This window comes from Microdochium trichocladiopsis (genome assembly GCF_020744255.1).
Source record: "Microdochium trichocladiopsis strain MPI-CAGE-CH-0230 chromosome Unknown B0I36scaffold_4, whole genome shotgun sequence".
Classification (NCBI taxonomy): domain Eukaryota; kingdom Fungi; phylum Ascomycota; class Sordariomycetes; order Xylariales; family Microdochiaceae; genus Microdochium; species Microdochium trichocladiopsis.
Genome location: NW_025763547.1, coordinates 574,422 through 590,190, shown reverse-complemented (window position 1 = coordinate 590,190; position 15,769 = coordinate 574,422). Strand labels below are relative to the sequence as shown.

General features: G+C 56.2%; 4 protein-coding genes across 4 annotated transcripts; 3 read left to right on the top strand and 1 right to left on the bottom strand.

The window, feature by feature from the left end:
• Positions 1-146: 146 nt before the first annotated feature.
• B0I36DRAFT_241355 (uncharacterized protein) lies at positions 147-2,517 on the top strand (the record flags this gene model as incomplete). The annotated part of the gene is made up of 4 exons (XM_046149837.1): positions 147-875; positions 932-1,654; positions 1,714-1,825; positions 1,892-2,517. 4 exons carry the CDS (start codon positions 147-149, stop codon positions 2,515-2,517), a joined length of 2,190 nt encoding a protein of 729 aa, XP_046013559.1.
• A 1,999-nt stretch (positions 2,518-4,516) lies between these two features.
• Positions 4,517-6,702, top strand: B0I36DRAFT_382743 (uncharacterized protein; the record flags this gene model as incomplete). The annotated part of the gene is made up of 2 exons (XM_046160935.1): positions 4,517-5,791; positions 6,657-6,702. The coding sequence occupies exons 1-2, from the start codon at positions 4,767-4,769 to the stop codon at positions 6,700-6,702; spliced, it is 1,071 nt and encodes a 356-aa protein (XP_046013558.1). The 5' UTR covers positions 4,517-4,766.
• Positions 6,703-7,906: 1,204 nt separating this feature from the next.
• B0I36DRAFT_240626 (beta-xylosidase) lies at positions 7,907-8,875 on the top strand (the record flags this gene model as incomplete). Its single annotated transcript, XM_046149773.1, has 1 exon — positions 7,907-8,875. One exon carries the CDS (start codon positions 7,907-7,909, stop codon positions 8,873-8,875), a length of 969 nt encoding a protein of 322 aa, XP_046013557.1.
• A 5,130-nt stretch (positions 8,876-14,005) lies between these two features.
• B0I36DRAFT_319919 (uncharacterized protein) lies at positions 14,006-14,740 on the bottom strand. The gene has a single exon (XM_046153476.1). The coding sequence runs from the start codon at positions 14,677-14,679 to the stop codon at positions 14,092-14,094; it is 588 nt and encodes a 195-aa protein (XP_046013556.1). The 5' UTR covers positions 14,680-14,740; the 3' UTR covers positions 14,006-14,091.
• Between the last annotated feature and the right edge of the window lie 1,029 nt (positions 14,741-15,769).

Sequence of the window (15,769 nt, the reverse complement as noted above, 5' to 3'; positions counted from 1 at the left end):
CCGCTCCTGGCATGCGTTCGGCTGCCCCGTCTCTCGATGTCATAGCCGACCGTGGCCGCTCTGACTCGTCCTCACCTCCCGCAACACCCGCCGCCTCGCCGCCTCCCAGCACCGGCCTCGTCCACCGCCCCCTGGCCTCCGTCATCATGGCTGCTGCCGACGAGACGCGCGACTCGAGGGCCTCGTCATCCTCCAACTCCCCCGCTCCGCCCGACAACGAGGAGTCCGACTTCTACCTCGGAGCCAACGACTCGCAGACCTCCCTCGGCGTCGTGCCCAACATGCAGGACATGCAGGTTAACGACCCCGAGTGTACTTCAACCATCGCCGCCCTCCCCAGCGAGATCCTCATCAGCATCTTCTCGCGCCTCTCCGATGCCTCAGACCTCTTTCACGCGATGCTCGTCTGCAAGAGGTGGTCGCGGAATGTCGTCGAGATCCTGTGGCACCGCCCTGCCTGCTCGTCCTGGAAGAAGCACCATGCCATCTGTGCCACCCTCGCCCCTCAGCGTGACGTTGGCCAGCCAAAGCCCTACTTTGCCTATGCGGACTTTGTCAAACGCCTCAACCTCGCTGCACTGGCAGAGCACGTCAGCGATGGCAGCGTCCAGCCGCTTGCTGTCTGTTCGCGGGTGGAGCGTCTCACCCTCACAAACTGCAAACAACTCACCGACTCGGGGCTCATCCCACTCGTGACGAATAACCACCACCTCCTCGCTCTCGACATATCTGGAGACGAGAACATAACAGAAAACACCATCATGGCCATTGCAGAGAACTGCCGTCGCCTGCAAGGTCTCAACATGACTGCGTGTAAGAACGTGTCCAATGAGAGCCTCCAGACCCTGGCTGAGAATTGCCGATATATTAAGAGAGTAAGTTTACCCCCATGTCCTTGTGTCTTTTCTCTGCTAACGCCGCACTCTTCCAGCTTAAACTCAACGACTGCTCTCAAGTCAACGACGTGGCGGTGCTTGCCTTTGCCGAAAACTGCCCCAACATTCTTGAGATAGATCTCCATAACTGCAGAGCAGTCGGCAACAAACCCATCACAACGCTCATGGCGAAAGGCCAGTCTTTACGTGAGCTGAGACTCGCCATGTGCGAGCGCATCGATGATTCGGCATTCCTCAACCTTCCCGCGTTCAAGATCTACGAACACCTGCGTATCCTGGACTTGACGTCATGTGCTCAACTTACCGACCTTGCAGTTGAGAAGATTATCGACGTGGCACCCCGACTCCGCAACCTCGTCCTGGCAAAGTGCACCAACATCACCGATGCGGCAGTCTTTGCCATTTCGAGGCTAAGCAAGAACCTCCACTACATCCATTTGGGCCATTGCCGCAACATCACAGATGAGGGTGTGAAGCGGCTGGTTTCGAGCTGCAATCGGATTCGCTACATCGACCTTGGCTGCTTGACGCATCTTACCGACGAATCGGTCACCCGACTTGCCACGCTTCCCAAGCTCAAGCGCATTGGCCTGGTCAAGTGCACCAACATCACCGATGCCAGCATGTACGCTCTCGCTCGTGCCAATCACCGCAGCCGAGCACGCCAGGACCAGCATGGTAGACCTCTACCCCACGAATACCACACAAGCAGCCTGGAGCGAGTACACTTGAGTTACTGCGTCAATTTGACACTGCCGGTACGTAGTCCTTGAGAATATGTTGTGTGCTGTCACGGCCGCAAGCTAACTGGTCGCAGAGCATTATCAAGCTACTCAATTGCTGCCCGAGGCTCACACATCTGAGTTTGACCGGTGTCACAGCGTTCCTGCGAGACGACTTGGAAAAATTCTGTCGCGATGCCCCAGCTGGTGAGTCCTCCCCGTAGCCAAGCCATCGAGCTGGTTGATCGAAAACCGCCTTCTAACACGAGCCAGACTTCAACGATCACCAACGTAGCGTGTTCTGCGTGTTCTCCGGTCACGGCGTCTCTGGCCTGCGAGCCTACCTCAACTCCAAAGACGAGTTTGCAGACTACCACGATCCACGGCGTGCTCCTCGGAGAGATGCCATCCCTGGCCCCTTCCCGCCCATAGACGGCTTGGACGATGTCGACGATATTGAAGATGATGACATGGGCGATGGCAGCGAGATTGCCCTCGACACTGGGAATGGAGTGGCGCACCCGCCTCCACCACCACCGCCACCACCAGCTCCGCGACCGGATTGGACTCAGGACCAGGGTGCTGGACAAGGAGAGCCAAGCGTTCTTCCGGGAACACCACAAGCCGCCCCGTTCTTCTTCCCTAGTGACACCCCAGTAACTGGCTCTCCAGCAATGGCTGTGGACACGGTCACCGCTACCACAATCCCTGTACGGGCGAACTCGACTACCGCACTCGATGGACTTAGCCTAGAAGGCTCTATGGCTCAGTCATCAGCGACAAACTCCTCTGCTGGGCCTAGCACGGCGGGTGCGACTCTGTTTTCACAAGGACCAGCCACAGGGCCGAGCACCGCTTCTATGCAAGGCCAAGAGCCTGAGAACGAAAGTTTGTCATAGATGCTGGGGCTTCGGCATCCTTCGTCTGCCCCAGAATCAAGGTGAACTGGGGATCGGCTCTATTGTTGAAGTGTGGGGTGTCGTTCTAATGGACTGCTATCAGGCCTGTTCGTGCGGTCAGAAGTGTGGGAGCAGAGGAAATCCCTTTGTCAGTGCCACCAGCCGGAATGAAGTTTTACAGCTCGAATATCATCGAACAGCATTTTTTCACAGCGAGGCGTTTTGACATTTGGAGCATTGTGGCAAGCTCCGGCACGACAAGGGGTCCATCTCGACGATTGGAATTTGTCATATTGGTTGCTTGAGGCGGCCCTCACATCATGTCCTGAAGTGGAATTTGGTGGTGTTTTCCCCCCGCTGATCAGCGTTGCATTTGAGTACAGTTCCATTGATGGGAGTATAGTGGATAACCCGTGGGATTGGCCAAGGGGACGATCCCGGATGCTGTGAGTGTGGGCCGGGGACTCCCGTCCAGCACATAGGCCGCAAACTGTGGGCATTCAAGACTTTTTAGAGAGAAGACTAGTTTGAATCAATATTCGCAAGTCAAATGTTAGTTCGATGGCGAGAGTGCAGAGCTGTGGTTCGTTGTCTAGTTCTGACCGTGGCTCTACGTGGTGACCGATGTGCTCTTTGGCAGTTTGTCGATCTTGCCCTTGGTGGCCAGCGTATGGCCGTTTGGACAGACGCCTGCATTCAAGGAAACCAAGACGCCTTGGATGTCTTCACTCCAGATTTGTTTTGCTGCTCTGATATGTGTCAAGCCCACGACAACTTCGTCGATCTCGGTAGGTCACGTAAGAAGGACAAGGTTCCTGGCAACTGCCACATCATATGAAGCTGCAGTCCTATTGCACAGGCTTTTTGGTGTCCGGAGCATCAATGGCAGAGGAGCAGCCGAGTATCTTCCAAGTAAGACGGAGGAACGGTCCTTTACTTTCCCCTGTCAGACTCGAGATCTCAATTAGGAGAGGTCCCGCCTTGCTTGATTAATAAAGAATAATACCTACGTACTTTGGCTTGTTGATCTTCGCTATGGACAAATTTGTCCGGAAATCCGGCCGGTGAGTATGTGGGGGAAGGAAGGGCTTCAATTCTCCAGTTGAACTATACCGTGGTTAAATAAACAGAAGGAGCGAGCGGCTACTACGTAGTAGGGACGAGGTTTGGACGCCGTTCGTGAGATGCATGCTGGCAACAAGATCAGGTGGTCCGGAACCCTTTTCCGCCCTTTGGAAAGACCCACCCCGGCTGGTGGTCGGCGGCGGCCGAGGCGCTTGACTTTTGGCCCAAGTTGGGATACAGTACAGAGGCACGCGCCCGCCCGCGCGAAGCCTTTTTCGGTCCAAAGTGGGGAGAGAGGGCGGCGGCTTTGACGCTCCCCCTGCGTTGCCTGAAGTTAGTTGATCGATTTGACTCCCGTCTCCATGCAGTCGGGAACGCCACGAGATCTGCTTTTTTGTTTTTTGTTTCTTGGGCGTCTTCCCGTGGCGGGCATGTCCGTTGAGGGGAGACTTTGTAACTCGTCCCGATGGGGACATTGTAAGCTTGCACGGCTGTTCTTGACACCCAGCAGTTTTGATTTCTTCTAACCTGTTTGTTCTTCTTGTCCCTTTTTCTCAGTTCCTTCTCTTCTTTCCTCTTCTGTATCTTTCACGCGACTGGTGCGCTTCGTTGTTGTTGCCACTTGCATGACTGAAGAAACTCGGCACTAGCCACTTGATCTCGCCCGTGCTGGCTACGAATTCTCAGGAAGTTCCGTGTTTTACCACTGACCAGGCCGGCAGGCCATTCTGCCGCGTCATTTGGACTCTTTGGTGCTTTCCCAGCCCGTGCGTATGGCGTATGGCTCTTTGGCCTATTCTAGCCTGCGAACCAAGCTGACACGAAGCGCGTGCTGGGTGACGCCACGAAATTTGCCAGATGCAAGCGAGATCTCCGCTAGATCGGGACCGGGTCGATCTCCGGAGAGTGGCCAGACCGTGGCGCGCGTTCCCCCCTTGCTATGCTCCGCTGGCAAGTGCCGCCGCCGCCCGGGAAGGCCTGGACCCGGGGCCCGAGATGGACGGATTGTACTTGGATGTGTATGTCAGCCCCCTTCTTACAAGAGGTTACTGCTGGCCGGCTGTGATGCTGTGGTTGAGTCCGGATCCCTTTGCTGCTGCCGGTGCGTGCACTCGTTTTGTGCCTGGACAGGTTCGACACTCGCTTTGTAAAGCCCGTTGGTGTTGTGGTGCTCTGTCTGCAGCATGAAGCTTTCAGTGTATCTGGTGCCGACGCTGGCACTGGCCGTGTCGGTGGCCGCGAGTCCGGGCAAGAAACACAGCTGTGGCAACAATCATACACCAACACATGCTTTGCTGTCCTCGGGGCCAGCAGGTATTGTGTGCACGAGGACGAGCACCGCCGTCAGAGTCATCACCAGCACGTCGACGACGACGTCGACTCCAGTGGCCGTCTTAATCACGACAACAAAGACGAGCACCTCGACGGGGACGAGGACGCAGGCCCAGGTGACCACCACGCTGAGCAGCACCGCGACCGTCTACACGACCGACACCCGGACGGCCACGGCCACGGCAAGCATCACCACCACTGCCGCCACCGCAGTGACCGTCACCAGCGTGTCTCCCACCGTCACCGTCGCGACCCCGGCCGGTTTCACCCCGATCGGCCAGGCATTCCCAGGCAACTCCAACAAGCGGCGGCGCAGTCCCATTGGGAAGCTCTGTACATCAACCACAGTCAAGACCATCACCAGCACCTCGACGTGCATCTCAACCTCGACCGTCAAGGCCGCCACGCCCACGTCGACCATCACTGCCCTCAACACCCGCTTCACCACGACCACCGTCCTCCCGCAGCCCGCAAGCACAATCCTAACTTCCGTCACCACCGCGGCGCTAACAATCACCACAACCACCACCATTACCACCATCACTGCCACCACAGCCACATCCACCACAACCCTCCTCATCGGCCCAGCCCCAACCTCCTACGCCGCCTGCGGCCCCGACAACTACCTCTCCACCTACCAAGGCATGCTCATCGGGGGTTTCGGCAGCACCAGCCCCGACGGGGGCACGCCCATCTCCCTCGCGGGATCCACAAAGGAGGAATGCTGCGCCAGCTGCATGGCCAACCCAACTTGCGCCTTTGCCGGCTTCGGCGTCGCGGCCCAGACCTGTCTCGGCTACGAGTTCCCCACGGGCGGGACGTGCGATCCCACGCGGCTCGCGGGCAATTTCTTCCCCCGGGATAATCCCGTGGCGGCGTATATCGTTATCCATGGCCCGTGTGGGCGGACCGAGCCGTCGAGTGGGCAGAAAAGAAGGCGGCAGCAGCGGCGGGTTTGAGACCAAACAACACAGGGGGGAAAGGGGAAAGGGGAGTTGGGAAATGGGATACAACGTGCGTGGGATGAGGTTGTTGTTGTGTGGAAAGGTGTTTTTGTTTTCAGAGTGTTATGCTGGTATGGCTTTGTTATATATCAATACTCTCTCATCTGGGCAAAGACGGCATGAGTCATGTACATATATTTATGCACAGGATATTATTCCTGGCGCTTTCCATGAAAACCCTTGGAATAATAGGTGGTGTCGGTTGTTTGCGCTGCACAGGGTTTCTTTTGTGGGTGAGTTCCGATGTTGATGAAATCAGCTGGTCGTAGAACGTTGTGTGGTTACCCCACAGTCCTCAAAGACAAAAACCCGAAAAAGACGTATTCTGTACCATGCCGTGACAAAGAACCACACTTCTGGTTCAGATTACAAGATCAAGCCCGTCCTTATGTGCTTTTAAAGTGCAACGGTCGACCGCGCTGCAAGATGGCAAGTAGAATCTGCGTCCAGATACACCCACCGTCACAACCGATTTCAGACCCGTAGCCCCTGCCTTGAATGCCCGATCACTGAGCAGGTGGGTTTGCTAGGTCACATGGCTTCTACTGTTAGGTCTACAGCAACCACGGCGGTGGAATCATGGGACCGGCTTCCTTCAGCAGTGGTAGGCTCACAGGAACCCCCAAGAAGAGATGTCTACTTCTGTACGCATGTTATATAGTAGATTTTACACGCCAAGCACGAGTCTACGGAGGGATGCGGCGATGCCAGGAAGCCGGGAGGCTGATGTGCTTTCAGTGTCGCAGACGCGAGGCGCACGTTCTTCGAGGTCGTCGTTCAGTAGAGGAACAGACCCTGCGTCAGACCGGCCTCGAGCCCCCGTCTGTCTGAATCTCAGTTGTTGCTGGACGCGAATCGAATCTGCACGTCAGTTATACTTGCGCTGCCGCCAATGCCCACTCTCGGTACTCGGTTCCATTGACAAGTTGAAGTTAATTGTGATGAGCGGACGCCCCCGCGCTGAATGTTACCTTTATCAGACCGCGCGCGATCCTGGCAGGGCTGAAGTGCTACCCACTTATGTCATTTGCTCAAGTATAACACGTTATTGGACGCTCGTGATGGGGATTGGCGTGCGGTGTCTCTGATTAGAAATCCCATAGTTTGAGACTTGAGAGGCGCATGTTGCCCTTCTTGTTGGTCAATCATCTTTTGGGGCAGAAATGCCGAGAAAACGGCTTGGCGGCGCATACTGGAAGAAGAACCAGCTGAGGACATTGTGTAACTGTGACCAATACTCTGACGGGTTCATTGAGCTTTGAGAAGGCTTGTTGGTATGGCCTAGCTTGAACACTGGTGGCCAGTCAATCCCAGGCCCTCGATGCTGCGCGGCCGCACTTGTCTGTATTGTGCGCCTAGTCAAGAGTAGGAATGTGCGCATGGAATCCTTCGAGCCGCAGCAACGATGATATCCACAACCTGGCGGATTTCTAGCACCGCGAACATCGTAACAAGGCGTGCCAAGCCGGCCCCTGGCATCCGGTATCCCACGTTGCTGACATCAAATTTGTGGAGTATATTGTCGACATTCATTCTGATGTCTTTGTTCCCAATTGACTTCTGGTGTCCCGTCTCCTCCAAGCCTGCATGCCGCGGGACGATGCGTTGCTATTCAAGTCCATACCCGCAAAGCATCGTTCATGCCGGAGAGACCTCCCCAAGCGTTAGACATATCAGGGAAATCTGCACACGGGTTTGAGCCGTCACCGCGTTCACCAGCGGTCAATCCTGGCAGGGAGAAGTGCGTGAAGGATTCTCTAAAATTACCACCCAATTACACGGGATTCTCCGTATAGATGACGTGAACAGGTAACGTTTCAGCCTTCTCCATTGATCCTTCGCACAGGGAGGAAAGTCCACAGCGAAAACCGCGCGACGGATATAAGTAACCAACATCCCAAGATAGCCGTCGCCGAGGTTAATGAAACCATGGCCACCGAGCTCTTCAGCCCGTCCACCTTCACGCTAGCATTATGAAGCTGATCAGCATGCTCACGGGCGTGCTCGGGGCGACGCTCGCCGCCGCCCAGACGCTGCCCGCCCCAGCCGGGTGGCCCGTCTTCTGGTACAAGGGCATCATCACGGACCCGGCGACGTCCATCTACAACCCGACCAACGAGTTCATCTTCCCCAGCGTCTTCCACGCGGGGCGGTGGCTGGCCAACCCCCTGGCCGAGTGGTACATCTACTACGCGCCGCACGACGACCCGGGCGGCATCTCGCTGCGGTACTCGAACAGCCTCGAGGGCCCCTGGACCGAGCACCCTGGCAACCCGGTCATCTCGCGAACCTGGGCCGGGCGCTACAGCGTGCCGCACGTCTCGAGCCCGGACGCCATCTGGAACCTCGAGGCCAACGGCGGCAAGGGCCGCATGATCATGTACTTCCACGGCAGCAACTCGGTCACCCGCTGGGCGTACTCGGACGACGGCATCAAGTTTGGCTACGGCGGCGAGGCCGTCACCAACGCCATGGGCGGGCCCAACGTCGTCGAGTCCAGCTACGCCCGCGTCTTCCGGCATCCCAACGCCGGCGCGGCGGGCTCAAAGTACAAGTACGGCATGTTCTACATGGGCAACGAGCGCGACAACCGGCGCCGCATCCGCCTCGCCGAGTCGGTCGACGGAAAAGTCTGGACCGTCAGCCCGGACTACGTCGTGGCCCCCGGGCCCGAGGAAGGCCAGAACGTCTCGGGCGGCGAGCTGTGGAACTGGAACGGCCAGCACTACATCCTGTACCACGCCTCGAGCGGCAAGATCTACGCCAGGACCATCGACAAGACGCTGCGCAGGGTCGGCGCGACGCCGATCGTGCTGTACAGCGGTAAGGGGGACAGCAGCGGAGACCGTGTCGCGTCGCCCGTCGTCGTGACGCGCAACGGCCTGACGTATCTCTTCTATGAGAAGGGCACCCGTCTCGGGGCGACGATTGCTTGGGCAAAGATGGCTGCCCAGTAGGCAGGAATAGAGTTCGGGGATGGTATCACGAGCTGGTGAAAACTTTGTGTATCGTTGAATGGGTAGAAGGACGTGAGGAGCGTGGAGTACCAGGCTGAGTCTTCTACGAGAGCACTCCTGAGACCTGGTGGGTGTGCTGGTCGGGTCGTCGGATGGACAATTCTGTATCCTGCGCCACCCACCTCTGAGGATGTGTCAACATTAGGGGGGGTCAATTTCGAACATCCTGGAAACCACGACGTGTTGCAGATCAAAGTTTCGCTCTTCTTCATGTACGAGGTGTGGTCAAGATGGTTCTCTCTTGTGAGACGGATGAATACCTCGCCACGGGAGCAAGAGTTTGGGGATCCAACTTCAGAGCGCGCAGGCGAGGCCGTGTAAGAGTCCCGCCAAACGTTGCTTTCCTATCCAAAGGCTAAAAGAACGAAAATGTATGGGCCATGACAGCAAAGTGCGACGAGTTTATGGATGATATGCCTTCGCTTCCATCGTAAAATGTTGAGACAGCCTCTTGCTTCGAGAGCTTACAATACTTGCGAGAATCGGTACAAGTGGAAATACTTCATCCCAATCCCAGCTATAAACAGGCTTTTCTCTTAGCCAATACTGGTAAAACCTGCCGGCGTTTGCTGTGTTCACTAGTGATTGCAAGTTTCTCAAGTCCTGGAACTCCAAACAATGCCCAACTCGCAGACAGCGCTCGCTGCTCTTTCTGGCAAGGCGTGAAACAATTCGCTAGGGCGATGTGCCCAGCTTCGGTCAAGCCCACGTCGGGATCTCCGAAATGTTGAAGTCGGGAAAAGCTCCTGCCTCCGACCGGCGCCTAACGCAAGCCACAAAACCATGATTAAAAAGTTCCAACCACGGCTGGCGTTGCCCGATCTGGTGAGATCACCTTGAACCCCGTGGGCGTAAGCTCAATCAGAGCTCTTTGTGCGGGGTAGCAAGCAGCAGCAGCTGCTGCGATGAGTCAAGCACACACCCGCGGGCGAGCTCAGTCAGGTTTCGCCCGCCGCCTGGTTAATATTCGCTTGGCCAATGTCAGCTCTGCATGCATACCTTACGGATGATGGTGTGGTGGGCGCGGGGTTTGACGTGGACGAAGAGAACTCTCGGCACTTCTTGTCATGCAGGACAATCGGGCCGTGATGAATGATAATTCCTTCGTACTTCATATATGGCACTGCCTTGCTGTATTTACTCGGTGTGCAATCGCACTGCTCGGTATGGAAAACAGACACGCCCGTGGACATCACCGGGCTAGATCGATTCCGCTGCGGATTTGTGGGAAAATACGAGGGTAAGCAGTGCGATGATGGCCTGTGTTCTGGATCGGTCGCAACTATGACTGTCCATCAGACCGCCATTGTGAAGTGAGCAGCCACAGGTCACATGGACGATACGAGAGGTGGCATTTTGCGATCGTACAGGCTGGCATGGTATTTTGTTCGCATACGCCACATGCATGGACTACGAACCCCGGTGATAGCAGCAGCCGCTGAATGGTACGCCAGACCAGGCTGTGACAAGGCGGGGGAAAACCCAGAAGTGTTACACAGGACAGAGAAGCATGACTACCCAGCGGCATATCATGTTGTGCTACACGATATGATTAATGTGTCTGAGCAACCTCACATAGTTCTCGGTATCCATTCCGGATAAGCTTAACACCACAACTTGCACACGTCGATACTTGCCCCCTTTTCATGCTCGGTCTCGAGTTGCGGAAGCCGGCACTTCGAAGCCAGATCATGCCATGTCGGCAAGGGTGTCGGTAGGCTATCCTGCTTGTGAGTGCCGTTACCCCGTGCCCGGCTCTTGCATACCACTTGTCAGCACAGCGTAGCATTGGATCTGTATGCCCATCACGTGCTCGCAGCACGTCTCCTACGAGATGCGGGCATGTATGTATTGGGACAAGGGTTGAGAATGCCCACGAAACCATGGTACTTCCGCATCCCGCTTGCCCGAGAACCTCGAACGATGCAAGGCCGCCTGAAGACTTACGAGGTGGACATCTGACGACAAGATGGGTCCATGGAGAGTTGCAGGTAGGCCGAAGGTTCTGCAAGAACGATTTTGGATGGAGACGACATACTTGGGCCGTTACTATCAAACAAGTGTCCCCGCGCGCGTAGCTGTCCTGTCCGCCGGTGCAGTGTTTACACTTGCATACACAAGCAGGACAAGAAACCAACCATGGTCAGAAACGATATTCAGCAACGAGTCGCGCCAACAACTCGCGTACTTTGCTCCGCAGATCCCCATCAGTCTCGAAGGAGCCAACTACACGCTAAGGAAGGAAGACCCTGCTATGCGCTAGTGGTCGTTCTCACCGAACGATCTAACGGTTTTGGCTCACCGTGGACGATTGGCGGCCGCGTGTACATGCCATGTTCATGTCCAGAGGGAAGAGGGGCAGCGCAGCCTAGGGGATTGATTTAGAGCCGTGCTTTCTTTTTCTTTTCACACACAGTGAATGTTCGTCGCTGCATGAGAATATCGCAGAAGGTATGAGTTTGGGCACAGCAGGATGCCCATGTTGCCCGGCTGCCGAGCAGCTCGGTCAAGCGATGTGGAAAAGTCTCGTGGCCCCGACAAAACGACTTGTGGGTGGGTACAGTATCCCTGGAGATATCCGCCCAACTCCAGTTCGCAAATATGCGCGTCCCAAGAATGATGCCCAAACTATCTCGGATATCCCCGAAGACCGAGCGTTCCAGTAAAAGCATGAGTGGGACAAAGACTTTGGACCACGATCCCGTGATACAGAAAACGACTACGTAAAAAGAGCCCAGCGGCGCTCGATTGCCGGGGACCACTACCGGGCGCCGCTACAGCACGCCAAGATGGCCTGATGCATCATGCATGGTGTAGTTGGACGGGGCAAAAATAGCATGCATCCCGCTATCCACGAGCACAAAAAACAACCATGCTCAAGGGAAATTCCGGTAGTTGAAAAAGTCGGAGTAGGGGAACAAAGTCCCCGCCACCCACCCCCCGCACATACGCCCGCATTTCTCGTTACCCCAGCCCAGTTGCCCCGGCATACGATGGAGTACCTCCGTATGGAGTAAAATAACCTGATACCCACAGCGTGCAGCCGAGCCGACTCCACAGGATTCCTCTCTCCACCGCAATAGCCGTCCGTGCAACCGCCGCGCATTTCTTTGCGCGCGCAACCGAAGCCTCCAAAGCCTCCCCGGCTCCACACGGGAGCTGTAACGTGACATCTGGGCGAGGTTTCCTGGGCATGACCCCACGAGGATGCGGCTCTGCATATGCTTCTGCTAGCGTGACTTGACTACCTAGCTCGCCGCAATCCAACACCTGTAGGGCACGGGTACTTGACACTACGGCAGCAAGCCATGCAAATGTGCACCAGATAAAGACCACGGGGGATATTCAAAATATGCATAGTTTCCGTTGCGCAGCGCTGACGGAGCAGGCAGCCAAAGTAGAGAGATCTAGGTCACTTGTGTCCTTCCACACGGTGCTGGCGTCGAGAACCGCCGAACAGTTGCGCAAGCGCATAGAACAGCCATCTTGGCGTTGTTCTTGTGGAAGTACTAATTGTGGACGGCTCATCTATCCCCGCGCAAGTGTATCTCTTTTTACGCGGTGTGGTCTTTTCCCCAAGCACGGGGGTGCCGATATGCAGAAACGCTTACGGCAAGTACCTGTGATGTTGGGGTCAGCCGGGAAAATATGATATGTTGAATCGTGATGAGATGACGATAGGAGGAGAACGCCGTTTCAAATGCAGCAAAAAACACTCCCATTCTGCAAAAAAGAAACATCACTAGTCAAGACGCCAAGACTGAACGTTGGCGTCTTGTGAAGCTGGGGAACGGCATGCCAGATGAACAGGCCCATCTACACCTCAGTGAAGCCATTGATGACGAGAACCGGACAGTCACAGAACGGGCAAGCGGACAGCAATAGGCTATCCAGAACCACGACTGGCAAATCCAGTCGTAAAGCAAGTCCAGCATGCTATGGTCTGTAGCCTATGTCGCTTGATGTGACAGGACTTCTCTAAAATGTGACATCGTGATACCCGCCCCGATACTCTTGTCCTGCATCGTCCACCCTGTTCCTTGCATGAAATGTGGTGACACTGCAAGGTGAAAAAACGACGTGACGCACTCTCTAAATCTTCTGCTCCTGACAGGCACAAGGCAGGGTGGCAGGCATATAGCACGACATCGTGCAGAGAACGGTCGAGACCGGCGTCCATCTCCCGACCATTTTGCTCCTCGCCAATCTGCGGCCGCGCTCCATGCAGCCAGGGACGGTATGCAGAAACTAAACTTTGGACCAGCGATCAATCCCGGTTTGGATCGGGTGTTGATCGTCGCCGATGCACAGCATGTAATGGTACTGCAGAAGTGCATAACGCAGCATGACCCGACGCACCAGCCCTACGCGACGCAAGATGGGATGGACATGAAGCTTTCATTGAACACGGGGGTGCGCCTTTGCGCCGGGGAGGAATTACGGCGCTGCAGGTCAGATCGCTTCTAGAATGCCAACAAGACTTGGGTGAAAGTTCGAGATCGGCCGAGTCGCCGACAGTGCATCCAATGTTAGGGTATGAAGTCATTAGTCTCTGCCGAACATCCCCTCCTAACCAACTCAGAGCGGACGCGGAGATTGAATTGCCTGCTGCCCAGTCGCTCTCATTCTGATCTGACGTCTCGACAGAGTTTTGACATCGCCCTCAAGAGAGTTGAGAGGCACAGGCTTTTGCAGTTTTGGTAGCTGGTCACGGGGTTCTCTTGTCTCAGTCTCCCCCACGAGCATGTCGTCCGTGATGTCGTAACTCACGAACCCCAAATTGGTCTCTACCCCAGACCCCCCTCTCTTCCCCGCATGCGGCGTCCCCGGAGGGTCGATCAGCCACACCCTAAGCTAAGGCACATCCCGTGCTGTTTCAAGCAAAGCGCAAGCCCCGAGGGACAATCGGCCGAGGCGTCATGCTATCGACGATCACGGCCCTAATGGCACGAGAGCCTGTGCTGACTTGCTGGTATAATTAGATCTTCTGGGGATCGGGCAGATGCGAGGGGGTGGCAACAAGCTGTCAATCCATGGTGTGTGCGCGGTGCCAACAGCGTTCGTCAGTGGCATAGATCTGCACCGCGGGGTGCGATCCTACCATGTGTATCTATGTCCAATGTGATGCATGTATGGCATGCAAATTAATGACTGTCTCAGAGAACCCCCGAATTCGCAGATTTCAGTACATGACTAGTATGACCGTCGGTCGGCGACCACAGATGACAGGCGCCATTGAACAGTGGCGCCAGGATCGTAAGGATGGCATGGGCCTCGCGAAACGGGCGGGCGGCGCTAGCTGGGATGGCTCCTCTCGAGGACATCCTCCGCGCTGCCCACACGGTGCCAGCTTCGAGGCGGACACGCGGCGGAGTTTGTAGTATCCACAACACAGCTACTCTCCAAAATCTCGAGCCTGTGCACTTTCGCTCATCCATTGTTGCAAAACTTGGCCCAATCTGCGGCGCATGTCGGACACCTGGCTGGCACAATACGCAGGGGCGGTACAATGAAGGAAAGCGAGCGAGCGCAGCCGTGCGACCCGCGTAGCCCAGTCGGCCCGATGCCATGCTCGCGTGACTTGCGTCCTGACTTGGCAGCACTTCCAAAACCCGACTTGGATATTCTTCTGACCAGTGGTTGGGCATGCAGCACATGCTGGCTACGCTTGCCGATGGTGCGGAACCGCCAGGATGCTGCCCTGGATGCGTCGTGACTGGTTGCCTTGATTGTGCTGTTGACATTGCCGTCGGGAGAGGTCGACATCGCAGGGCAACAGCTACGTCATTGCGGGCCCGCCCCCAGGGCTCAGGGGCTTTCGGCTACCGCTGGTGCAGGGTCATTGGGCGACAGTTACCCGCGAGAACCCGAGACGAGACGAGACGAGACATTGACGAACAGCTACCACGTGCTCAGAATTGCAGAATTAACTGCGACCAAACAGATTTGGGTGCAAACGAGATCTTCACTGCTATCAGTTCCTCGTCCGGGGGAGGCTCATAGGGATGCTGATACGAATACTTTCCACAACGCGTGCTGGTGATGCACGGTACACTGATGAGCCAGCATCGCTGGCATAGTCATGTAAGGGCCTCGGTGTGTTGCTCGATTGAATGGCCGTGCTCGTACACGGCCAAACTCGTGCAGAGCTTCGTACGTCGCAAGTGTGCTGCTTTTCGATTCCGGTGCTGCGGATGTTCGCCACTTATGAGCCCCACACTCGGGCGCAAGGTGAGCTTGGTGGTGATTGAGCCCAGACGCTACCGGCGAGCGGTTCTTGGCGACTTCGCACCAAAACCACAAGCCCGCTGAAGCTTCCCTTGGCAGTGCTTGCGGCACAGCGTTGAGCTTGTCGTGACCGTAGGTGGGGTTGTGTGGCTGTCATCACTCCTGGGGGCCTGGCCCGGTGAAGGTGCCTCACACGAAGATGGTGAGCCCGACTCGCGGCGAATGTTCAATATGGAAATGCAGAGCCCCGTCTGCCACAGTCTAAGCGACGCGCAGGGAAAGCAGGCTTTGCGGGTTGCTGTGTGGGAACTGACCGCTCTGGACCTAGACGCTCAGAATGCGGGCACATTTCCCAGCCCCACATCCTCCGCACTCCCCCAAACTGCGAGCTGGGGAAAAGCTCGCGTAGTGTCTGTGGTCGTGCCATCCCAGATGGGCAAAGGGAAGTGATCGTCAATTTTCGCGCCCATGCGTAGTCGGCCCGTACTCTTCAAGATGCAAGCGTCGCCTGGTTTTCTCGAGCTTACTGAGCATATCGACAGGCACGCGGGGCCAAGCCAGAATGGCAAAAAGTTTCTCGCACACACACGACCAAGCGTGCGAGGT